This window comes from Myodes glareolus, chromosome 3 (assembly GCF_982192425.1).
Source record: "Myodes glareolus chromosome 3, mMyoGla1.1, whole genome shotgun sequence".
In the NCBI taxonomy this organism is placed as follows: Eukaryota; Metazoa; Chordata; class Mammalia; order Rodentia; family Cricetidae; genus Myodes; species Myodes glareolus.
In genome coordinates this window covers 75376979-75402406 of record NC_142028.1, presented here as the reverse complement: position 1 = coordinate 75402406, position 25428 = coordinate 75376979, and the positions used below count along the sequence as shown (strand labels likewise).

General features: G+C 53.5%; 1 protein-coding gene across 9 annotated transcripts in view; it reads right to left on the bottom strand.

Moving 5' to 3' along the window:
- Nucleotides 1–2797: 2797 nt before the first annotated feature.
- Ptprf (protein tyrosine phosphatase receptor type F) overlaps nt 2798–25428 on the bottom strand; it is an 84025-nt gene continuing 61394 nt past the window's right edge. For 4 of the 9 annotated variants that reach the window (XM_085698789.2, XM_087904677.1, XM_087904678.1 and 1 more), the window contains 23 exons: nt 25206–25399; nt 22585–22611; nt 21160–21277; nt 20504–21082; nt 19714–19811; nt 19314–19567; nt 19135–19228; nt 18506–18724; nt 17995–18149; nt 15402–15517; nt 12723–12755; nt 11856–11953; nt 8238–8361; nt 7942–8117; nt 7178–7297; nt 6896–7050; nt 6532–6817; nt 6254–6432; nt 5907–6033; nt 5563–5688; nt 5192–5346; nt 4948–5083; nt 2798–4482 (listed from right to left, as the gene is read on the bottom strand). In XM_085698789.2, the coding sequence (XP_085554915.2) occupies nt 4414–4482; nt 4948–5083; nt 5192–5346; nt 5563–5688; nt 5907–6033; nt 6254–6432; nt 6532–6817; nt 6896–7050; nt 7178–7297; nt 7942–8117; nt 8238–8361; nt 11856–11953; nt 12723–12755; nt 15402–15517; nt 17995–18149; nt 18506–18724; nt 19135–19228; nt 19314–19567; nt 19714–19811; nt 20504–21082; nt 21160–21277; nt 22585–22611; nt 25206–25399 (3638 nt within the window). In that variant the 3' untranslated portion in view covers nt 2798–4413. The remainder of the gene's footprint in view (nt 4483–4947; nt 5084–5191; nt 5347–5562; nt 5689–5906; nt 6034–6253; nt 6433–6531; nt 6818–6895; nt 7051–7177; nt 7298–7941; nt 8118–8237; nt 8362–11855; nt 11954–12722; nt 12756–15401; nt 15518–17994; nt 18150–18505; nt 18725–19134; nt 19229–19313; nt 19568–19713; nt 19812–20503; nt 21083–21159; nt 21278–22584; nt 22612–25205; nt 25400–25428) is intronic. The other 5 variants (XM_085698792.2, XM_085698794.2, XM_085698791.2 and 2 more) reach the window with 3 other exon arrangements.

The following is a 25428-nucleotide window of genomic DNA, read 5'->3' as shown; positions in this document are numbered from 1 at the left end:
CATGGAGAAGGCTTGCAATAGTCCAGGCGGGAAAGGTTGGCTTAGAGTTGGACGTGGTGGCTCTTAGCTGTTATCCTGGTGCTCAGGAGGCAGAGGCAGGAGTAAGCATGAATGTGGAGCTAACCGGAGCTGTAGGGTGAGACTCTTATCTCAAGCTGGAGGACCTAGTGTATGGCTTGGGTCAGAAGCAGTGGGAATGGGAAAACATAGGTGTGAGAGGCCACATGGGCAGTGCGTGGTGGAATGAGGGGGTATAGGAAGGAGAGATGCCTGGTTAGAAAACTTAGTGTCGGGGTGCTAAACTCTGCACAGGGAGATCTTAAAGGAGCAGGCCTGAGAAGGTGGGGGGAAGGACTAGCTCTGTTGGGAGAGTGCTTGCCTAGAATCCCCCCAAACCAGAGACAGTTATCTTCCTAAAATCTCAGCACTTGGGAGGTGGAGGCAGAAGGGTCAGAACTATGAATTTGAGGTCAGTCTGGACTATGAGATCACGAGATCACTAAAAAAAAGAAAGGAAAAGAAAAATATCTCTGTGTGTTTGAGGCCAGACTGGTCTACAAGAGCTAGTTCCAGGATAGGCTTCCAAGCTACAGAGAAACCGTCTCAAAAAAGAAAAGAATGGGCTGGAGAGATGGCTCAGTGGTTAAGAGCACTGACTGCTCTTCCAGAGGACCTGAGTTTAATTCCCAGCAACCACATGGTGGCTCACCACCATCTATAATGAGATCTGGTGCCCTCTTCTGGCCTGAAGCCATACATGTAGGCAGAACACTATATATAATAAAGAAATAAAATCTTTAAAAAAGAAAAAAAAAATGATGGCTGGGCACACGGCCACCACACTCAGCTTGATACACACATCTTTAATTCCAGCACTCGGGAGGCAGGGGCAGGTAGATCTCAGAGTTTGAGGCCCACCTGATTTACAAAGTGAGTTCCAGCAGTCCAGTCAAAGCTATATAGTAAGATCCCCCTCTCAAAAACCAAACAAACAAAAAGAGCAGGGAGGAGCTGGTACTGTTGGGGATGGAGACTTTGGGGAGAGCCATCTCATGGCTTGGCCTGCCATGTGGTCTCTTAGGTGGAAGCCCTTAAAGAGTGAAGGATTCCGTGATCTTTGGGGAGCCCTGAGGTTCAGGTCTGGAAAGCACTTAGTGCTGAGATGGCCTGGGGCAGGTCTAAATGCTGGCATTTCTCAAGAGTAGGCCTGGTATTTACTCTCCCCTTGGCAGTGTTTCATGGTTCAATCTTTGATTTAGCAAGTAGTCATTCAAGTTTCATCTCATCAGCCATCATGGTGGGACGGCTGTCCTTCTCTGAATAAATACAAATAGGGCATTAAATTGGGTGTGTGGGAGGCCAAGGAGGGACCCATTTCAGGCCTAGGTCACTCACAGCCCCGAGACCAGACAGCTGCTAATCATGGAATAGGCCTCCGGCTTCCACCCTGCTGACCTAGGACAATGCACAGCAAGTCATCTCCCCGTGCCACCTACCTTGTCACACTGCACTTCTCAGAACATCATACTTTCTCTGACTTAGGCTTCTGAGCTGTGGCACAGGTCATTCCCTCCCCTAGACACCCACTTCCCACCTCTTACAACTAACCTCTACTCACCCCTAAAGCCACCAAACCCAGTTGTCACCTCCTCCAGGCCTTCCTGGGGGCCAGGTGCCACCTCAGGACACCCCCAGTAAGTCTGTGACAACTCTCTCCCAAGTGTGACTTAGGTATTTTTTTTTTTCCCTGTTTGGCTTCCCGGGTCTGAGATCAAGGCTGCAGGGCTCAGTGAATCTGCATTGCTAAATTCCCTGAGCCCCCCAGGGTCTTGCTGTTTGTGAGTCCCATACCCACATACAAGAATTACACTGTGTCTTACCAATCGATTTCCATATGGTCATTTTCTAAGTCCACAGGTTATCTCATCCTTAGAACATGGGAGTGAAGGACCCCAACTCGTTTTAGCCACAGTTATACCGTTTTGCAAAGGTTCACAAATAACAAGCTCAGGGCCTCCGGAAAGCTGAACAAATAACAAACTCAGGGCCTCCGGAATGCTGAGCAAAGATACCTGAGGTTAGAGCAAGGACAGCCTTATCTGGCTGCAGGACAGGGGATTTATGGACTGAGTAGGAACAAAGACTTCAAGGGATGAAGAGAGGATTGCGAGGCCTGAGTCACGTATAAAGCGGGACTCGTCAGGAGTCAGGGGCTGTGCAATCAGACATCTGGTCGCCAGCCAGGAAAGGGGGACAGGATAAGAGGAGCAGTAAACCGCTGAGTAGTCCCCTCATTGTTATTTAGGTTAAGAATTTACCACCCCGCATCTTGCTTCTGTAAACCTCGCTTTTTGCTCTCCTATAAAAACCCCTCACCCCCAACCTGCGGCGCGCAAGTCCTCCGAGAGACTTTGTCGCCCCAGGTACCTGCGTATCCAATAAACCTCTTGCTGTTTGCATCCGGCTGCGTGTTTTCGACTGATCTTTGGGCATGGGGTCTCTCCCGAAGGAAGACGCCCTCGGGAGTCTTTCAGGAGAAGATGAAGGTGGTATTGAGGGCCGGGCGTTACACCCTCCATTTGGCAGTTCACAGCACTGGGAGCTCTCAGCAGCTCAGGCCTAGAGGATTAGCCCTCAGTGGCTGTCTTCCAGTCACATAGTCATGGCAGAGGCCTCTGTCACAAGCACTCAGGTTGGCCACGTTGTCCTCTTAGAAAGGATTCTACAGAACCCGCCTAAGCCACCAAGTCAGACACCACACTCTTAGATCAGAAGGAGCTGAGGCAGAGGCCCGGTGTGTAAGAAATCGGATTATTCAAATTTATTACCATCAAGAAGTATGCAATGACGCTGTAGTTTTTCTCAACAAGTAGAAAACAGACTGTGTACAACGGTGAACTCTACAGCACTAGCATCCACAAGGTAGAAATGAATGTTTCTCCAACACCACCAACCCTGGATTGTTGATCTCGAATTAGCCTAGCTAGATCTGGGGACGTAGGCATCAAGTCCCTAGGCTAAAAAACAGCTATGCACCCTTCCCCGCCCCCATTACCTATCTAGATAGTGCTGCCCAGAGGAAGAGGCCCTCTCCCTGCCCCTCAGCAAGCTGAGATAAGACTGAGTATAGTACCATGGATACAAGTCCAGTAGTCTTGCCACATTGGTTTACGAGGGCAACTTGGGTTGAAGAAGAGCAAGTCTTGGGGGGATCTGAAGACAGCTGCAAACCAGGAGCAGAATCATCCGGCCCTGGTTGAGGACAGACGTGTGCTACCAGGCCCACTGGCCTAGACCTGAAGGGCCAGCCACACCCCCGCTTGGCCCTGAGGTGTGTGGGGCGTGGCATAAGCCCTCACCTGTGCCATTCATGTATTGAGGTGGCCAGAACCCACAGCCTACAAACACCTGCCACACTGCAATGCTGGGGATGATAGCGAGACGCTGTGGGCCCATGGCGAGCCCCAGGCACATTGAGTTGCCTCCCACTTCAGGATGTGAAGTAGAGGCCAGGGGATGAATCTTTTTTTCTTTTATTTTTTTTTTAAAAAAAATTTACTTTTGTGTTTTTTTTTTTTTTAAATTTTTGATTTTTTGAACCTTTGCAAACACGATGGTGAGGAGGAAGGCCTTGCCAGGCTCCCCCAGACGCGTCTGTGGTTGTGGGCTATGAATGTTAAATGCACACTGGGGATGTGTTTCCTATCGCCTCCCCGCCCACCACTGTCTGTAGGGCCTAAAAAAAGGCTCTCAAGGAAAAACAAAACCTAAAACAAAACAAAACAAAAAAAGAAAATGTGTTTCCCTGCATTTGACTGGAATAGGATCTCTGAAAGGCTGGAGAACAGCAGGCATGGTGCTGCCTCCTGGGCCACAGCTGCCGGGCTCAGGCAGGGCCCTCGCTCTGCACAAGGAAGGCATGTGCTGTCCTTCAGCGTAAGTTGTACCAAGAAAGGATCCAACATGAACTCAAAGAGGAAAACAAAATAGGCCCCAACTCCCACAGCAGCCCGATCTGCAGTGAAAGATTCGCAAAAGGAAAGTCGGAGGGAAGAGGCTAGGATCCCTCAGTCTACCCCGCCTAATGTATAAAACGTGGAGGCTTCGCCCCCTTTCCCACCCCATGAGAAGCATGAGAAATGCGGAGCTGAACAGAGAGCTTGAAGCGGGGCTCCACTTGGGCCTGGTGGACAAGGGCCCAGAGCCAGGCTGCCAGTCCGCCTACTCGCCCAGGTGTTCTGGGCTCTCTGACTGGTGTGGCAATGTTCCCGAAATGCTGTGATCCCAGTGGGCTGTGCTCTGCCAGCAACAGCATCCGTGCAGGAGGGCTGGACGATGGTCGGTATGGCTCAGAGGAGCTGGGTCTCCCCCCGGAGCCCCTCAGGGGAGCAGCGGAGGAGAGGGGAGCAGTAGTTACGTTGCATAGTGGTCAAAGCTGCCGAGGTATTCCAGGGCCGCGCGGTAGCACAACTGGTATTGGTCCTGAGAGGAAAAGGGGTTGGCTGATTAGTGTGGATGAGGGAAAGGCATTCATGCTGCAGTCAGTGGCCACAGAACTGGCCAAGAGCAGATGCTGGACTCCACAGACAGCTGCCCAAGTACTGTCCAGATGGAAGTGGGGGGGAAGGCCTCTGCAGGCCCATCTCCCCGCTTTCCCTTTCCCAGGCCTGTATTCCCCTCTGCTACTGCAACTGCATTTGTTTCTGCCCAGATTTAAGAATCTTACACAGACCACTGTGTTCAACCCTGACCCAGAAGAAGGCAGCATGACACCAGAGCTACTGAATGAACACAGTTCACTCTCCTCTCCCCCGCAAGTTAGGCAGGACAAGCAAGGCCATGTGGCTGTAGCATGAACAAACACGCGTGGGCCAGCTACAGGTGCAGCTGAGGGCTGGAGGGCTGATGGAGGGAGACACTTGGGTCCCCGCACACTGGCCTGCTTACCTCTGTCTGCACCATTGCAGGGCGCTGTGTGCGGAGGGTCTTCACGGTCTGGAACATGTCAACCACACCCTCATACCGCATGCGTTCCAGGGCAATGCTCAGAGTGATAAACACCCCGGTGCGGCCCACACCAGCACTGCTCAGAGAATGGCTGTGTCAGGAGTCCTGTCCCCTCCGGTGGGGGTTCCCAGGCCTTCAGAAGCACCCTCCACCCCAGCCCTACATGGGGACAGCCTCACCCCACCTGCAGTGCACTGTGATGGGCCCATCCTGCCCAAATTGCTCCTTTGTCTTGTGCACCTGCCCGATGAAGTCGATGAAACCTTCACCCGTTTTGGGCACTCCTTGCTCTGGCCAGTCTGTAAACTGGAACTGTCGGATTGTCCTTGACTGCCCATCCTGGGAGAGATGGTCAGGAGCCAGAGTTAAGGTTTGTACTTCAGGCATTAGGCCCTCTAGACACAGGGACGCACTCACAAGGACTCTAAGAGGTAGCACACACAGCTTGTATTCCTGCAGTTTGAGCTCAAGGGGCTTAGGGGCAGACCCAGACTCACACGAGGTCAGGTAGTGTTAGGGTCATGCTTGTGTGCATATACTTTGACCAACACTCACCCGGGCATCTGTGACCTTGAATTCCCGAAGGATATACTGGGGCATGTTGTATTCAGCCATCGGATCAACAACAAAGTATTGATAGCGAGCAGAGCGCTCTGCGGGCCAGTACTGGTGACACTTCTCCTGTGGAGAGAACACCGGGAACCCCCAGGGTTACGTGGGAAGGGAGTGCCACGTTCCAGAGGACTTTGGGACAGGATGGGTGTTGGTAAAAGAGCCCAAGGCTATGCTGATGGGAAGCTGGGGTACAGAGTAGAGCGTCACAAAAGGAGCATCCTTCCCAAGGGTGCCTGGTGTCCTCCCTGGAATGAGAGGGGCCCTGGGGGAGGGGGTGGGCTCACCCTGCCCATCTCCCGAAGCTTGGTCAGCATGACGATGATGGTGGAATTGTGCTCCCAGAGCATGCGCCAGAAGTCCTCGGTGCTCTCTGCCAGAGGCCCCTGCGTAGCTATGTAGGCCTTCTGCTGTCTGGATGACAGAAGACTTGACATGCTGGAGGTGCTGCTGCCCCCATCTATCCCGACACTGCCTAGATCCTGAGGAACCTGCTCACGGAGCAGCCTTCCTCTAGGAAGCCCTCGCTTCTGTACCCAGCTCACTCTGATTTTTTGGGCTAGCTCCTACTCCCCCAACTAGGAGCAGACCAAGGTACCAAAAGGCACCGTGGGGCAGGGAGAAGCATTCCGACCTGTAGCCATCTAGAAAGCTGGCATTGATGTAGTCCGAGCCTTCCACACCACGGATGGGTTGCAGACACACTCGGGTCAGCTCATAGGGCATGATATTCACCAGGCGGTTTTTGAACTTGTTGCAGGGCAGGTTGGCACTAATGAAGCGAGATGTGTGGGCCTTGGAGTTGGCCAGTAACTGTGAAGAGAAAGGGGTTTATCAGGCTCGGTTCTCTGCAATGAGGCCTTCCAAGACCCAGTCCCTCCCACGACCCAGTCCAGGACCCTGGAGTCCCACCTTGAATTCAAGCTCCATGGCGGTCACGCTCTCCCCGGGAGGCACTTGGCCTAGCTTCTGGATGTGGGCATAAAGGTTGCGAGCAGGCACCTCGGTGTGTCCGCACATGGCGGCCTCCAGCAGTGCCTCATGAATGAACACATACTGGTCCTCTGTCTGCACCATGTAGTTCCTTTGTGAGCGCATGCATGTCACGTGGCCATAGATGTCAACTGTCTTCTCATGCTTCATCCGCTCCAACATCGCATCGATGACAATAAAGCAGCCCGTGCGGCCCACACCAGCACTGAGGACAAGGGCACAGCTTGGGGCGGTGGTCTCTTTTTCCCACCCCACCCCTCTGCGCGGCTCTGTATGCTCTCACCTGCAGTGTACCACCATGGGTCCTGCATCCAGTGGGTTGCAGGCCTTGACCCGTCTCAGGAAGGCCAGGATGGGAGTCGGGTACTCAGGAACTCCATGGTCTGGCCAAGCCATGAACTGGAACTGACGCAGCTCACGCTTCTCACTGGAGCCACTCTGGGGAAAGTCAATAGAGGTGAGGATGCTTGGGGTCTCCTTGCTACAGACCCAGGGAAGGGGCCAGATCCACCACCCTTAGGTGATAATCTCAGTAACGGACGAGTGTTAGCGTGTTTGGCCATACCTTATGGAGTGCGAAGGTGCGCATGGTATATGTAGCCAACTCCACAGTGTCCACCAAGGTCACCTGAATGAGGCCATAGGTCTCAGTGCCGCGGACTGGCCAATACTGATCACACTTCACCTGGAGGGGGACGGGCAGGACAGGGAGCAGGGTACAGGCGACAGTGTTACAGGATGCCCAAAGGCTTAGGCAGAAGCAGAGTGAGAAGCCCAGTTCACCTGACTACAGAGAGCCCCAGCCTGAGCTCTCAGCTTCTTCTTCCTCACCAAACCACACCACATTGAGCCACCACCCTTCCCTCACTGGCTGAAGGACCATAATTGAAAATTATCTATTCAACACCAGAGAGCACCAGGCACATTTTCTGCCAAATTTACCCATAACGTTTATGCCCCATTTTCAAGCTCTGTAAATTTTATGTTCCAGTCAATGCTTCGCAGTGCAAAAGCAGACATCAGCAGCTCCTTCCACTAATTAACTTAGATGTGTGGATGCCCCAGGAACACTCGAGCATCTGGGGAACATGTGAACACCCCAGGAACAGACCAGAAACTGGGGAACACATTAGCATTCCAGAAAATGACAGTATTTGGTGAAACATACTAACACCTGGGGAACATGTTACATTAGATTGCAGCAGCTCCCCAGTACTTAGGGAATGAGAAAATACTCCAGGAAAACCATAGTCCTTGGGGAATCCCTTGAAAAACCTCAGAGAAGGTGGTATCCGGCACCACTGAGCCATTTCCCATCCACCCCCTCACCCGGGATTTCTCCTCTAGCCTGGTCATCATGACCACTGTGGCTGTTCGCTGTTCCCACACCATCCGCCAGAAATCGCCCATGGTCTCGGGCAGTGGGCCCTGTGTGGCGATGTAGGCATTCTGCTTTCGGTAACCATCGATGTAGTTGGCATTGATGTAATCACTCCCGGGAACACCTACAGATGGAAAGGGATTCGAGAGCATTAACCTGGGAGCCCCAGGCCAGGCCACCATGCCTCAGTGTGTTCTGGAGAGCAGAGCAGGAGGGGAAAGAGAGCAAGCTGCCCTGCGCTCACCATCGATGGACGTGAGGAGGACTCGAGAATGGTCATAGGCGATGACATTTGCATAGCGGTTCTTGGGCTTGTTCACCTCCGAGTTGGAATTCTCCCAAGTGAACTGCTGTCCAGGGTCAATGGACTGTCAGAAATAGAAGAAACAGACAGAGTGAGGGTCAAGTCAAAGGAGGCCTACCTATGGAACCCCCATTCAGGCCCCAGCCACAGAGCGGATACATCCCAAGTCCAGAAAGTGGCAAACTGAGGACTTGAACTTCTATACCGGATTCCTTTGTTGGGTAGAGTGGTTGAGGATGGGGTGGGGCGTGAAACAGGCCCCTGCACCCAACTAGTGAAAATGGCACAGACGGTGAAAGCCACCGCGATCACCTGGGGCACACTGGAAATTGTCCACGGTTCCAGATCAATGCAACACGTTGCCCAGCTCTGCCACGTCTCTGGCTTTTCCTATTTCACCTGTCCCCTTGCTCTGCCCTCCCTGCAGGCAGGACCGAGGCTCCTCCACAGCTCCTACCAAGCCCTTACTCTACAACCCTTCCTGGTTCACCCTCACTGTTCACAAAATGCTTTTTTCTTTTTTGTTTTTTTCAGACAGGGTTTTGTTTTTGTTTTTTTGTTTTTTTTTTTGTTTTGTTTTTTTTTTTGTAGCTTTGGAGCCTGTCCTGGAAGTAGCTCTTGTAGACCAAGCTGGCCTCGAACTCACAGAGATCTGCCTGACTCTGCCTCCTGAGTGCTGGGATTAAAGGCATGCGCCACCACCACCTGACTCCCCTTTTTTGGACAGGGTCTCATGTACACCTGGCTAGTCTAGAATTAGCTATATAGCTAAGGATGACTCTGAACTTCTCGTCTTCCTGCTTCCGTGTTCTGAGTATGGGGTATGCAGCATGTGTGCGGCCCCATTTATGTGGTGCCGGGGCTCAAAGCCAGGGCTATGCAAATGCTGGGCAAGCACTCTAACGCATTAGTTACATCCAAAGCCCATTCACAAGATTTCTTCCCCCCCCCCTCAAAATGCACGTGTGTACATGCACATGTCTGTGCACCTGTGTGGTGGACGGGAGGACAACCTTAGTGACACCCTCCACCTTCCTTGAGCTAAGACCTCTCTCAGTGGCCTACAGCTCACCAACTAGGCCAGGCAGGCTAGCCAGGAAGTACCACACAGGGATTACACATGCACATTTTACACGTTCATACCTGCCATGTTTACACGGGTTCTGGGGCGTGAATTCAGGACCTTGGTAAGTGCTTCCCAGACTGGGCCACTCCCACCAGCCTCCCTCCCGCCCCACTCACAGGATTTTAGGTTTAGATGCCAGTTCTGTCCACTACTCAGCAGCCTCCCCCGACATCTCCATGCACAAGTCTCACTTCAACCTCAGTTCTCTCAAGGGGCAACTCATCCGTTTCCCTTCAAAGTAGGCTCTGCCGTGAGACTCCCTTCTGGCGGACAGCAGCGTCACCCACTGACCCAGGAAGCCCGGTCAGCATCTGAAGTCCACCTCAGAAATTCTGCAAGGCCCCTCCCATGGCTCACCACACCCCCATCCTCCCTCTGCTGCCGCTCTTCTCAGCTAGACACGCAGCTCTGCCTGGCACCTCCACGCCTTCTCTCTTGCTCCACTCCAATTCACTCTGTCCTTCAGCAAGAACAGTCTTTCAAAAAACGCAGACCCGAGTATCAATTTCCTGCTTAAAAGCCCCCTCGTGCTCTTAACTGGCTCAGGGCACAAAGATGCTTACAGCTACATCTCTGGGGGAACTCAGGGCGTGTCCAGCACTGTTCGAAGCAGCCATGTGCATTTCCACATCTCTTTTCTCAAGGCAGGTTTGGTTATTATCCTTATTTTGCAGATGGATAGAACAGACACCCATAGCACAAAGTCTCCTCCATTTTGGCCTCAGCCTCATTATTCTCCAAGGAGACTGGTTCTTCACTTCTGCGAGCCCTCACCCCGGGACACACCCGCCGTCATGTGTATTGTCAGAACCACACGTTCAGCATTGATTACCTGTCGGCCTGTGTCTCTCAGTAACTATGTCCCAAGGCATTTGTCTCTATATGCCCAGCATCCAGCACAGGGGTGGGCACACAGTTAGAAGACAAATGACTAACAGAGAAGACAAATGACTAACAGACCGTGAAAGAGAGTTACAGGAGAGTCCAGGGCAGTCAGGGAAGGCTTCTAGGACAAAGACGGTCCTTTAGAGAAAGCTCAGATGAGAGGAACGGCAGCAGGTAGGAAGGTGACTGATGTGAGCAGGGGCCCTGGGACCCGAAATGGGCAGAGCTTTACTAGAAGGATGGGTAGGTGCGGGATAGGACAAGAATGAATACTGGTGAAAATCAAGGAAGGCCTTCTTGGCCAGAAGCCAAGCTGAATGCAGAATGCCTGGCTGACATGCTGTCACTGCAGTGCAGCTGCAGCAGGTCAGAGTCAGTGGGCACTCTACAGCGGAGACGTAGCTGCTATGACGAAAGAGACGCACTCATCCATCTGCCTGCCAGGCTCTAGTTTCTTCTTTGGAAACCTGACCTGTTGCCCTTGGGATCTACTTGGCCCATGGCCTTCAGAAGGGCAATTCCGGTACCCGGAGGTATGTCCCTGAGATATAACTCAGAGTAGACATCTGACTCAAAGAGCAAACTCCTGGGTCCGGCTGAACCAACCCATCCATCATCTCTCCATTCATCATCTTCTGAGACCTATGCCAAGTGCTGGAGAAAGAGTGACAGACACAGAAGAAAGACATCTCCACCATGCTTCACCAAGAGAGTGGGCATCTCCTCATCACTACCTTTTTCGTAAGGCTCTTGCCTAGATGCCTGGGGACACTTAGTTATCCCTGACAAAGAGCCGGGGGGTGGCAGGAAGCTCATTGACCCTGAAATCTAAGCTCCTAGCAAAGAGAAGTCATGGTCAGAGTGAGGCAAACACTTGGAGGGCTTCCTGACTTGCACCCAGAAGCTGTGCATTTCTGAGTGCACACACAATCACAGGCGGGTTGGCAGCTTAGCAGCGAGGCTGAAGAAAGACTTCCTATCCTTTACTGGCAATGGTCACCATGGGGAAGCTCAGTAAGACTCATCTGAGCCTGAGGTGTGGATGGTATGGTCAAGAGGGCAGGTCCAAGTGAGAATCTTGGCTCCACTACTTCTCAGCTGTTTTGACTGTGGGCATCTCACTCCCCTGTCAGTCCTGTTTCTTGTTGTGTAAGACAGCACAGGACCATTTCACCAGGCCAGGAGGGACCAAGTAAGAGGATGATGCCCAGTAACTGGTCAGTGCTGACCTATTCTTGTTAGAGACCAGATATTGTGGCCATTGTTACTAAGATCAGTGTCTATTTCTGCTGGTATGGAGACATTTGAGTGGGGACCTAGCAGAGCCTTCTAAAGCATTTCCAGAGGTGACCACCAGAGGGCTGTAGTGAGCCTGAGGGCTGGGCCTAGCACCTAAGGAGGCAAGAGTTCCCCAGCTGAACTTTGCTGTTGACCTCCCTGGCTATTCCAGGGAAGCCTACATTCTTCCTAGTCCTAGCTGGGACCCACAACAAGACAAAAACTGATAGGAAGACTGAGGCCACACAGGGGGAGGGGCGTTGTCTCACCTCATACTCCTGGGAGAACTTGAGCCCATCGTTGGCTTTGAGGCGCTCAATATTGTCCGCCAGGTCAGTGATGGGAATGGGCGGGTGGTCTCTCATACCTGGGAGAGGTGGAGCACACACACAGGTGGCATTAGTGAGAGTTCTGAACAGGGTGGCAGAGACAGCCCAAGGCATGTACTGTGAACACGTGTGGTCATGGAGTGAGTACTTGGCACTGGTGGCATGGAGAGACATCAGCACATGCGGCGACACGAATGGCAGAACACAGAGTGGCTGGAGAGGCCAGAGGGGAAGTGTGTGTACTGTGAGCACATGGAAGGAAGCATGTCCAGGTGATCTGGTGCTGCACAGGGACAACAGGGCCCGCTCTGCCTGGCAGGTCTCTCCCAAGACTGGGCTGAAAGCTCAGGGAAGTGGCAGCGATACACAGGGTGGGGCTGGGCTCTCACCGCACCTGTGACAGACCCCCCACCCCTCATCCATGCCAGTCATCCTGGGAGATTGGTGACCCTGTCATCCCAGGCACCAAGTGTGCGGACAGAACGGTCATGGAGTACAAAGACAATGGCAGAGTGACACAGAAGGGGGGAGCAGCAGGGACCAGGAGGGAGATGTGCAGCCAGAGAGAGGGACCAGACGTGGCAGGGACAGGGAAACAGGGTGGAGAGAAGGGGCTAGAGGAAACAAGGTGGGCAGGGAGGAGAGGGAGAGAAGTGAGATAGGGGAGAAGGGAGAAGAGGAAACAGAGGAAACGAGAAAGAACAGGGAGGAAGGGAGGGAGGAAAGGAGGGGAGGGGAGAGAGCGGAAGAGTGGAGACAGACACTGAAGCCAACGTGTCCCCAAACACGGGAACTTTGAAAACTAACTTGAGATATTCGGGCAACTGGGGGCACTGGAACCTGCAGAGAAAACAAACCAAGATCACAGTGGGGAGGGAGCAGAGCATAGTAACCCTTTGCTGGTCACCTGGTTCTGCAGTAAGACACTGCAGGGGCTGTAGGTGAAGGGCAAGAGGAAGGGACACAGATGGGGCAGTAAGAGGCCAGGAAATAGGGTAGGTCTCACTATAAGCGCCCTTGACTTCCAGTAACAGATGTCCCATCTCCAGGGGTGAGCGCTTCCAAACACCATAGGTCCAACCTGCGGGGCCTCCTGAGGCTCTATGACCAGATACTCAGCCCAACTCAGCCCCAAGCCCCTCAAAACCTGACCTTGGCAATTTTGAGCCGGCCTCCATTCTGGAAATGAAAGGCCCTCTTCACTCTCACATTCCTCTTCTCATGGACCCACGGCATTCTTCACACACCGACACCCGAATGGGCTCTGAACGCCATGGTTGCTGCTCTACAACCCATGGAAATACTTCTGCTGGGTCCTCAATATGGCACTACACTAGCAGTCAAGATGGCTTCTTCCTGCCTGGACTCTCTGCATACACTCTCTCCTACAACTACAGCATCCTGCATCCACGGGTTCCCTCTTCCCTTTCTGCTCACCCAGGGAGAGTGTCCATTCTGGGCTGTGACCACTGCATAATCCTGGGCACTGCTCACACTGGCGGCTCCAGTGCTGAGGTCAGCACAAAGGTCCAGACTCACACTTGGACATCCCCCTGTGGCAGCAGCCACACATCCATCTTTGCATCTCTGTGTGGGCTCAAGCTGAAACCCTTGTGCCTCAGCCCCCTTCAGCTTGAGCCTCTGTCCCCACTGTCACTCGCCTACTGCTTAAGTGTTCTGCTCCGATTTCTTCCTCATCAGCCCAGTCTCCACAGAACCAGTCGGAGGTTTTCTACAGCAGCCCTGCTGCTCCCCCGCTGAAGACCTTCAGCGACTCCCAGGTCCCTCAGGATGAAGTCTGAGCTGCTCAGTCCCAGTTACCTTGGTATACTACTCCAAGGCTTCAGAGATGCTCAGGTTTTAACTAGATGGACACACACTGCTTCCACTGAGAGCCCACTCCAGGAGCAGGCTCCTCCGCTCTCCAGCCACACCACTCTGGTAGTTGCGTTCCTCACTGATTCTGTCACCGGTTACAACAGCTTGTTAGTTCTAATGCTGTGAGGAAGCCCAGGCTACACGAAGAGGCTAGCTCATCAACGACTCACTTGAGCAACCCACCCAGGGGCTGGTAAACATTAACTACCAAGGGCAGGAAGTAAGTACTTTAGGTTTTCTGACACCCAGAATCTCTTCTACCTTCTATCTGTAAATTGACCTCTATAGTCTGGAAGTGGTGGTGCACAACTTTAATTCCAGCACTCAGGAGGTAGAGGCAAGTGGATCTTTGTGAGTTCAAGGCCAGCCTGGTCTACGGAGTGAGTTCTAGGACAGGCTCCAAAGCTATAGAGAAAAACCTTGTCTCAAAAAGAGACCTCTATAGTGCAGACATTCCCAGAAATGAACAGGGTAGTGGTGTTCTGGGAAAACTTTATTCACAAAAGCAGGTGGTGGACAGGTCTGGCTCCAGGCTATAATCTGCAAGCTCAACTTTAAATGATTCTATGTCCCAGCTTTCAAGTCTTCCGGCTGAGGGCCTGGACATTCTGGAATAGGCGCTGATCCTGCCGGGCCCTGTCTGAATTCCTGACTCATAAAAGCTGTGAGAGAGGATCCATAATTACTGCTGTCTTAAGCCTCTGAGTTTAGGGGTAATTTGATGTGTAGTGCTAACTAGCTCACACACACACACAAACCCTGTGTGTACACAGGCATCCCATGAGAATCTACTGCACAATAAATATAAGGATGGGGATGGACGAGACAGATCCTGGGGCTACAACTACAGAGACATCTTGACGGGAGGAGTGATATTCCAGGTGAATGGAACAGAGAGCCGCCGGGGTGAAGAGGCAGCACTCAGTCTGGAGCTGGGTCACCACAGCGAACCCCAAACAGCCTTTCATCTGCTTTCTGTTACAGCTTCTCACTTCTAACGTGTGTGTGTGTGTGTGTGTGTGTGTGTGTGTAAGGGTCGGTGTGAGCCCTTCATCTGCCATGCTTTCTGCTACAGCCTCTCACTCTTTTTTTCCCCTCCAGGACAGGGTTTCTCTGTGTATCTTTGGTTGTTCTGGAACTCACTTTGTAGACCAGGCTGGCCTCGAACTCACAGAGATTGGCCTGCCTCTGCCTCTTGAGTGCTGGGATTAAAGGATGCACCACCATGCCCAGCCCAGCTTCTCACTTCTAGCCTGTGTGTGTGAGCATGCATGTGTGTATGCCTGTGTAGGGCCAGAGAGCAGATAGAGACTGGCCACTTGGGCCAGAGATGTGGGTTCCAAAGGCTCCTTAGAATTCTTCAGAGACTGGAGACACAAGCGACCTTGGTTGTCAAGAAGTCTGCTCACCCTAGAGAGGCTGTCCACCCATTGAATACGGAAGCCTCAGTAATGTTAATCCAAAGGGAACAAATAATAAGAGAGAGAGAGAGAGAGAGAGAGAGAGAGAGAAGCAGCAAGAAATAAGCATGCACTAGGTCATTCTGTAGAGAGCCCTATGGCCTGCAGGACAGGGCTGGAGGGCAAGAGGCCAAGGGATCAGCCCTACCTGGGGTCTGGTAGTTGAGCCTTCGCATCTCCACAGGGTCAGAAGAGTGGGCCAACAGGGAGTCCTTCAGCCCAATTGACTGCTCATCCTTTGACGATGGGGAGTGTGTTCTCTTCCTAAAAAAGCAAGGGCGGGCTAGTGAAGACCTGGATCACAGGCAGTCCCCATGGCCACAGCTGTCTTCTTACCACCCCGCCTTATCCTGGGATCTCTGGGCATGAGCCAGGGGCAGAGCAGTCAATGAGAAAACACAGGGTGGGAAGGGATGGGGCAGGGAGACAGCAGGTGTGAGCAGAGAGCAGTGCAGCGAGGAAGGTCACAGAGGCTGGTGCTTCCTCTGGATGGGAGGCAGGTCACCACTGGCCAGCGGCCGCTGTCCTTAAGACTACCACAGCTGAGGCAGCAGAAGCCACCAGGAAAAAACATGCAACGACACATAAAATACACAAACGTTACAAGGTACTGAGTCCCAGCTGCCTGGCTCTCAGGCTATCATGGTGAATGCCCAGAGCAGCAGGGGAAGGGCAGGAAAGGCATTGCCCTAGCCAGACAGAGTCCTCTCTCACTGGCCTCAACTTGTCCATCTAAAATGACAGGGTCAGACAGACTACCCAGGGACTGGCTGCAGTCCCTGCATAGGAGTGTCTGGGGAGAACTTGAAACACGCCCACGCCTGCGTGCATCGGGACACCTTTCCCTGCTGCTCGGCAGAGCATAGAGAGACGGTCTCTTGTAGGAATTAGGTTGGAGAAATGGGAGCCTAGGGAGGTTTCTGGAGAGCTCTGTGGACTCAGGGAAGCAGTGAGGGCTGCAGCGTGCACATACCCCAGGGAGGAGCATCTTCTGTGGAAGCCACAGAGTTGGACTTACAGGAGCGTGACAGAGCCTGCCCCTCATGCCAGTGAGGACTCATCCCGACCCAGGGCACCTTACTGATTAAAGCTACAGGCTAAAGGGTACCAGTCAGAAGTTCACCCCTCCCTGCAGGCCCAAGATGTGCACAGAGATAGTAGAGGGGGAGGCGTGTAAGGAGAGAAGGAACAACGACTCCTACCTTTCTTGTTTACTAGGTCCCGAGAGACAGGCAAGGACAGAAGAAAGGAATGGTCATTGTTTCTGCTGAGCACTCAGCCCTCACATGACAAGGGGAACGTGGTACCCTGATGCGGTACCTGTATGACACCCTCAGGAAGGGAGTTCACCTCTATGTATGGGCATCAGAACCCAGGTGGGGACAGGGAGGATATGTGGGTGGGGAGAATACTCCTGAACGCCACCTACGAGCCTGTCCACTGTGGGAGGAAGGAGTGAACGTGTCAGGAAAGAGCATGGGATCCAGACAAGGGCAGGGTAACGACAGGGCACAGGAGGTAGGCACGTTCACGTGGTGACGTCACACACGGAACAGCACATGTTCAAGAACCAGTCATGTGCTGGTTGCTGGGGGCCCAGCATAAGCAGCTGCAGGCCCAGCACATATCCAGTGGGGCATTCTGGCGTAGATGAAGGGCTGTAGGAAGTTGGAGCCAGGAGCCAGAGAAGTTCCTAAAACACCAGAGACTAGACATGAGCGTGAAGGGTGAAGGGACAGCTGCCCGATGAGGAGGGACAGGGCAATGAGGGTGGGGCTGCTGCAAAGCAGGAGCCCAGGGGCCAAGGAACCACATTTGTTTACTGTAATGATGTCAAGGGCAATGTTAAAGATACAATTAACCAGGCATTTCAACTGTCAGGCTCAAAGGTTAGGCTTAAAAAAAAGTTTTTGTGGCTTTGTGCATGTGAAAGCAGGCACTCCACATTGAGCTATAGCTCCAGACCTTTAAAAAAACACACAAAATTTTTGTTTTTTGAGGTAAGATCTAGCTAAGTTACCCAGATTAGCCCTGAATCCTTCTACCTCAGTCCCCAGTGTAGCTGGGATCCCAGGTCTAAACCACAGGTCCAGTTCACCCAAAGGCTTACATTAGCCAGCCAGGCAGTGGTGGCACATGCCTTCAATGCCTTGAGAGAGAGGCAGGTGGATCTCTGTGAGTTTGCAGCCAGTCTAATCTATACATTGAGTTCTAGGGAAGCCATGACTACTTTTGAAATAGTCAAGCCAAATACCTGGGAGCAGCGTGGGAGCTGGGAGGACAGCAGACCTCCAGGGACAGGTGCTACAGCTACCTAAGAGTGTGTTAAGAGACAGCTATGGGTATAATCGCTCTTTAATGAACAGCTGCTATGTAAATACTCATGGGGACCTCTGTGGACCTAAGCAGGAGAGGTGGCCAGGGAACCACCTAGGAATTAGAGGAAGGAAAGTGCTCACGGTAGGAGACCAGGAACCAGTGGCTACTGAAAGGAGACAGACATGTACACATGCACAGAAACAGATGGACAAACATGCCTAGGGACATACACGGTTCACCTCGGCCCTTCCTTATAAAGGTGGGCTGCTCAGAAGAGCACACACACAGAACCACTGTTTCTGTCGCTCCTGGCTTGTTATGGCACCCAGGGGCCATGAGGAGAAGGCCGACTTAATACTACACCAGAGTACCGGAGAGGCAAGCAGCAGGCGCTGTCCCCTGGAGCCAGGCCCAGCACTCACCTCTTGAACAGGAGGATAGCGATGACAATGAGTATGATGAGAATGACCGCCAGGACAGGGCCTGTCACCCACAGCATCTCGGGCTCCTCCTGCTGCTGGGCTGGCGTCACCTGGACTACAATCTCATCCGAGTAAGGGCTGGAGGCGTAGCGCTTCTGCGGTCCAGTGAAGCAACAGCACAGACTGTGAGCACAGCACGAACCCCCGCCCCCTCACCCAGCACACCCAGAAAGGACACTGAGATCAGGAGACATTGGGCTGACCCAGGCTCTAAACCTGTAAGACTGACTTGGAGCAGGCCAGCGGGACTGTGCTACTGAAGCCAAGTTAGGTCTGGTCTTCTAGGTCCTGAGGCCGCGTATCATGGAATACTAGGTTAGATACTAGTCCTCAGGGTTGTCCTAGTCCTAGGGTGTTGGCGTCTCAGGGAGAATGCAGACCTGGAGTCTCCTAAGGTCTGAGACTGGCCTGGGGTCTTAGGGTTCTGAGAGTCATGCCAGCTCAGGCCAACCTGATCCATCGGTTCCTTGAGGGACGCGAGCACAAAGCACTGGTAACTCAGGTCCGGAGACAGGGGCCGGTTGTAGAAGCCCCGGTAGCTCTTCTTGTCCCCCAGGGTGAAGGTGTCGGGGAGCTCATCCACTTGAGCTGCTACGTATGGCTTTAGCCGCTCTGCTTGGCGCCGGCGCCTCCGCTGTTCCTCCCCACCCTGCTCGATGGCTTCTAGAAGCTGGTAGAGCAGAGCACAGAGTCACACAAGGCTGAGGAGCAGCATGCTGACCCTGGGGCCACAACCTGGGATACAGAGGTTCCCTCTTCCTAAGGGACCCTTGCGGGTACTGCTACTCCTGGTAGCCTATGAGGAAGGGCCTCATGAATAACCTCATCTTAACCAGAGATGCAGCTTCCACATGGGCTGCTGTGGTTCACGGGCTCAGGACGCTCTTAGAGCTACAGAAGTGCCTCCACTGATTCCTATACCACGGGATCCTTACCAAACACCTCTGGGGAAGCCTCTGTAAGCCCTCCTGGAGTTCTCAAAAAAAACTCCCCTCAGAGTCCCTCTCCCTAGAGAGGGAGTGGCTGACAGCCACTGCCAACCCATGGGGCTGCCCTCAGTGCTGACTCTTCCCTAGGCACCTCATCCAGCTCCAGCTCCTCTGGGGTGTTCCATCTCGGTGCCAGCAAGTTCCCGCCCACACGGTCAATGGGCACAACCACAATGTAGAACCACCTGTGGGAACAGAACAACAATCAGAACCTTCGTCGCCAGCAGCTATGATCCTGCTCCACACCAGCCTCTGGCCTCTTCTGCGCACCTGACAAGTGAGGGGTCCTGGACTTGAGGCATGGAGAGGGAGAAGCGGCCATCCTCTATGAAGGCAGAGGCAGGCAGCGGCTTGTGTGGCAGGAGGTCTGGAGCGGTGCGGATGGACACCAGGTGCTGCAGGCCCCCAGCACTACTGCCACGGTTCATCAGCACAAAGGAGTATTCTGTGTTGGGCTGCAAGTCTGCAATCAGCTTCCTCATCGAGTGCCCATCCACCTCCACACTCTGCCCATTGTACAGAATCTGTGGGGGAAGAGAAGGAGCAGCTAGTGCCTCTGGGTGATGACCCCACCACAGGTCTATAGGGCACAGTGACTACATAAGGATCCTATGGCAGTGCGGAACAGATGGGGGTGTCCTAGCCTAGGTCAGCAGTGGTCCTTACCCACCTTGAAGGGTACAGCTGACTTATAAGAGTCGGGGACCTCCCAACTGAGCAGCACAGATGTCTTCATTGCAGCCGCCACACGGAAATTCTTGGCAAACACTGTGGAGGCATGAGGAGGGAGTCAGCCCTGTGGTTAGTGGGGTTGGGTGAACGGGCCAGAGATTGTGACAACAGCTAGAGCACAGCGGAGTAGGGGAGCCCGGGGAGAGAGCAGGAGACTAAGGGTGACAACCAAGTACCCCGAGTCAGCTTCACAGCACACGGTCCAACACCTAACCCCGGTTCTTCCACAGTGAACACCGGACTGGCTCGGGGGTGCCACAGCACTTGTGGCCAGATCTCCAGGGGAGCATGGGTGAAAGCCTGAGCTCGGACACCAGATCAGAGCAGCCGGGGATCAGTGGGCTGTGGTCATGAGAAGCATGTGGCCACACAGCAGAGCACGGTCTGGCTGTCAGTAGGTTAGGCCCCAAAAGATTAGTGTTACAAACCAAAGTACAGTGAGCTGCACAGCCTAGAATGGTGACACAGCGCAAAGAGGTCAGAGGCTCAAGGTCACAAGAGACTGGAAGGTCACGCAGCATAGGTCAGTAGGTCAAGGGCAGCAGAGGTCAGGGTCACACACCCAAGAATGTGGTGCCTGTTCATTAGAGGTTAGCAATCATGAGAGACTGAAGTGTCACACAGCAGAAGCTGGTGGATCAGTGGCGAGAGGTCAGTGGGTCAAGAACAGCAAAGGTCCCTAGGAGCAGTCACGCTTGGGCGGGCATTGTCATGACCGCAGCACACACCTTGCTCCATGGGCATCGTCCGGGACTGGATGCTGGGGCTGAGCGGGCCGGCGCCTTTGCTGGTATGTGCACGGACCTTGATGTCATAGGTGGTGTCCGGTTTGAGGCCAAACAGTGTAAGGTGTATATCGTCAGTAACATTCTGCAGTTCATGCTGGCTGTTGATGTCACGGTAGACCACAGTATAGTTGGTGATGCGTCCATTCCTCTCTGCCAGCACAGGTGGGTCCCAGGCCAGTTCCGTAGTCGATGTGGTCAGCCCTGTCACTCGAAGGTTTTGAGGAAAGCCACTGGGCACATCCTCCGGGGTTGTGATCTCTTTCTCAAACTCTTCACCTGGGCCAGCCCGGTTCTTGGCAGCAAGCCGGAAGATGTAGGTAGCCCCTTTGTGCAGACCGGTGACTGTAAAATGCTGGTCATCCTTGCCAAAGTCTATGGTGTTGGGCCGTGCCTCGTCAGCCCGACGGTATTGTAGACGGTAGCCCAGCAGCTCTCCGGGCAGCTCCTTGGGCGGGTGCCACTGCAGTAGCGCGGTGTGCATGGCCGTGGTGCTGACCATCATGGTGGGCCGGCCTGGGACTGAACAGCACGCACTGGGCTCTGGTGCCGCCCTCCCTCTGCTGCCCACCCAGCTTTGTCCCTGACCCCCAACTCACCTGCCCCTGCTGTAGTAACCACTTTGGGCTTGCTTCGGGCACCATCCCCCTTGGTGGTGTAGGCAGCAACAGTAATGGAGTAGGTGGTCTCTGGGGTGAGGCCACTGATGGTGGTTTCCTGAAAGAGAAGGGGGAAGGGCAGGTCCCATCACACCCTGTGAGAAGAGGCTAGACTATCAGTCCCCTGAAGACTGTAGCCAAGGGTGCCCCCAGGTACACAGGACCAAGGCCTTGGGAGGTGGAACTGTGTATAAATCCTTTCTCCACTGGAGGCGGGACAGCCAGGTAGGATGTGGACTAGGAGCATGCTACCCACCCCAGACGCCCCATGCCTGGGGCAGACAGCTCATTCTTCCTTTCAGAGAAGAACAAAGGGCCACACTGTTTCTTTCACTCCATTGTGCTGTGAGTGACACCTCATGAGGTCCCCACACACACACCAGGACAGAGCCTTGCACGCACCCAGCACCTTGCACGCCTCTTGGCACGCACATGCACACTACAGACTATAGTCCCTCCTGAAGTAGCAGATGCAAGGCCACTTACAGACACTAATACAAACACAAAAAGAAAGAGAGAGAGAGAGACAGAGACAGAGACAGAGAGAGGGAGAGCGCACACTCGCAGGGTACAAGAGAGGGCCAAGGCACAACACTGTAAGGTAGAAGGCTCCCATCTAATTCAGTGACTGTGCTATCCAATCCCCCGAGAGCACTTAAGAGTTGGAGAAAGGCAGAATAGAAAACTCCCCATACCCGGGAACACATTCCCGATTCCACTGATGCCCAAGAAGTCAGCCACTCCATTTCCTTCTGCCTTGGCGGATCCTACCCACACCCCATCCAGCAAAGGCATCATTTCCGGACATGGGGAGAAACACCACTGAAGACCAAGCCACACCACAAAGAAGAGTAGGAAGAAGGGAGGGAGGGTACCACCGTGGAGTAGGAATAGGGCTGTCAGCACCAGCCCTGGTAGCCCTCCAGCTCTAAGCCTCAGGTGGAGCCAACTGCAGATGCCAACAAACCTTTGCAGGGCCCTGACTGCCCAAGCTGGAGGGTCTTCCAGGGCTTGGGCTCCCCGGCATTTCTCCCAGCCTGGGCCTGAGCAGGTGATTTTTCACTTCAGGGATCAATAAGGCTTAATGATCAGGATTGGATTTAACTCCATCCCTGTCTGGCCAGAGCAGGGGCCAGGTCCTGGTCGATTGTGAACATTGGCCTCAAATTGCTGCTCGACAGGCGAGGCGTACGGATTAGAGGAAACGCCAATCACTGCTCAGCCTGGTGCTCACGTCTACATGCCAATTTTCTCTGGATGTGGCTGGTGCCCTGTGGATCTTGGCGACACAGGCTGGGAGAGGGGGAGTGTCCCGTGAGCCCAGCCTGACCCAGTCTTGCCCGTGCTTGCACACCTCTTACTTACATAGTCCTCGGACTCCTCTGGTCTCCACTGACCCACGGGAGAGGGAAAGAAAGGGAGACAAGATGGTGAAGGATTTTGACTTGGAGGAGACCTGGTCCATGGAGGACTGATAGACAGTTCTAAAGTGCCCACTGAGATGACAGCCCAGGACCGCTCCCCAGTCAGACACAAGTCCCTGCATCACTGAGCACCATCTGAGTGTACCAGGCCTAACAAGGGCAGGGTGACACGGACGATGTCAGATAAGGAGAGAGGCTTGACAGCTCAGACGGAAGGAAGACACTAAAGGGTGACTCCATCCCCTGTTGTGCCCAGACTCCTATCTATGCCCATCTTGCTATGGCTGTCCAGGCTTATTTATTTCCCCCACTCTCAATATCTCAGCTGAAACAATAAATTAGAGTCAGATCATAGTGCTAGAATTATGGATAGAGTGAGCTAAGAGTCAGGATTGCCAGCAAGATTATAAGGGCTGCTGGGTAGCCAGCTCAGAGCCAGTCACAGGGAGACCTCACACCCCTCAATCCCATTCGACAGGTGCCTGGGGTCAAAGTAGGAAGACTAGTTTCATGGTAGTGGTAAATTCTAGCATCAGTGTGCTAGGTATTTCTAGGCGAGTATGTAAACGGACTGACCACCCTCAGGTAGCTGGCCTGGCCTCTGTCCACCGGCCTGAGCACCTGCTATGCTGGCAACTGGCAAACTCTGTCACAAAGTCTTTAGGCAAAATATGGGAAAGGCTATAAAGATTCCCCTAAAGATCGTGTTTACTTTGCAGAATGGGCTGGGACTAACTAGATTTTGGTTTCCTTACTTGAGACAGACCTGGGCTTTCCAAGTCAGGCCTTGGTGTGGAGTTAACACATGTAGCTTCTCCTATGGCAGGCAGTGAGAAGGGAAAAGACAGGGGTGGGACAGAATGGAGAGGGGTGGGTAGGACAAGGAAGAGGCTGGAGGAGGGCGGGAGGGGAAGGAAAGAAACGGGGGGGGGGGCACAAGAAGGGACAAAAGGAAGTGGAGAGGGGCAAGCCTCATATAGCGGGAGCACAGGAGAGGCAGGCTGGGCTGTACACTGTAAGTGGGGATACCCATCACATCTTTCCTTCTGATCCTATGGAGCCCTGGGCTGCACAGATGGCTCTATTAGGTGGAGAAAGGCAGGCTAGGATGTCCTTGACAAGAGTCAAACAGGAGACAGCTAGGCCCTGGGGCCAGGCTGGATAAGTGCTCCATCTGGTCTCCCACTGGCCTAAAGCAGGGAGACCCAGTCTCGGGGGGCATAAGGCTGTAAGGGTAGGTCTTGTCTTCCAGGACGTCCCTGGAGTCTGGTTGGGTATATTATACATAAAGGACACAAATATGAGGGAAATGTCCCTGGTTTTATTGCCCAACCCCCTTCAAAGTGCCAGGGACCAGCACACAAAAGCATATGACTTTCCTGGAACCCCAGAGGCTGCAGCTGTGGTGCCAGACTCCTAGGATGGGAGGGGCCAGAGCAAGTCATTCTCTGGATGTTTCTGGGAGGGCGTGTCTGCTGAGACTCTGTGAGGAGCCCTCAACCTGCCCCAGGAATGCAGGCTGGTGAACACACCCACTGCCCCCACCCCTGGGTCCCTCAGGATAGGCAGGTTAGGAGAAGAAAGAAGTCACCCTTTAGGCAAAGAAGAATTTTGGCTCTGAGGGTGGAACCCAGCCAAAGGCATGAAGGCTGTTTGTCTTTGAGGGAACCCACTCCTCAGCACAGCCTACAGAATCTGGGGTTCACACTGGGTAGAAAGGGAATCTAAGTTCTTCCTGATGGGACTTAGTGCTGGCGCAAGACTCCTCAGGACCTGGCTCTGGATAGGGTGAGCCAGAGGGCAAACATGGCAGGCTTTCTGATTCTTGATTAGTCCTTGCCTAGGGTAGAGAGACTTGGCCTCCCAGCCAAGACCCGCCATCCTCTTGCTGGCTCATTTTGGTCATGCAGATGTATAATCTTATAATGCTTCATGTTCCTAGATGGAACAGCAAGCCAGGGGTCAGAATACTCGAGGGACCTCACTGTAAGCTCTGGGGTGGAATCCCCCAGGAAGACAGAAGCTTCCAACAGGAAAGGGCTGGCTGGCAGGCTCAGGCTTCGAGATAAACATCAGGGGTCAATCACTCAGGTGATTATTTGCACAGCTTTGCCTCGGTCACTGGCTTGGGGCCAAAGAGGATAGAGAACTCAAGTCCCTGTCTGCCTCTGGCACAGGGATACTCAGAACATCACTGCTCGGACAACAGCACAGCTCAGATCTTCCTGCAAACCACAGGCTGGGGCAGAGCAGTGTGCAAGGAGCCTGGGTGCGTGGGGTCTTTGGAGATTGCCCTTTGAGCACTGGCTGCTAAAACCAGGGTGGAGGGGGTAGCAGGGCCTAGGCTGGCACAACTTGAGCAATCCTGACACAAAAAAGAAGTGTCCCTGGAATCTGGGCCTCACTTCCTAATCTCCGAACCCAAGGCAGTTCCAATACGACCATAAATTGCATAAACACCTCTGAGGGCAGGCAGGAGAAGGAACAAGTCTGGTCTCTGAGGAGTAAATGTGACACACTGGTCACTGCTCACCCAGCCACCCAGTACCATTAATGACATACCTGAGCCTCGGCCAGCATGACATCCTGGATGATGGGTTGGCCTCGGGGTTCACCATTCTCCAGCCGCACATAGGTGACCTGGTAGCCGCGAATCTGTCCGTGCTGCTTGTTGGGGACAGGCAGCTTCCAGGAGACATGCACAGCAGTGGAGTTCAGAGGCTCAACCTCCACCTTCCGTGGTGGCCCGCTGGGCACTGGAGGCCAGGTAGAGAGGGAAGTCAGA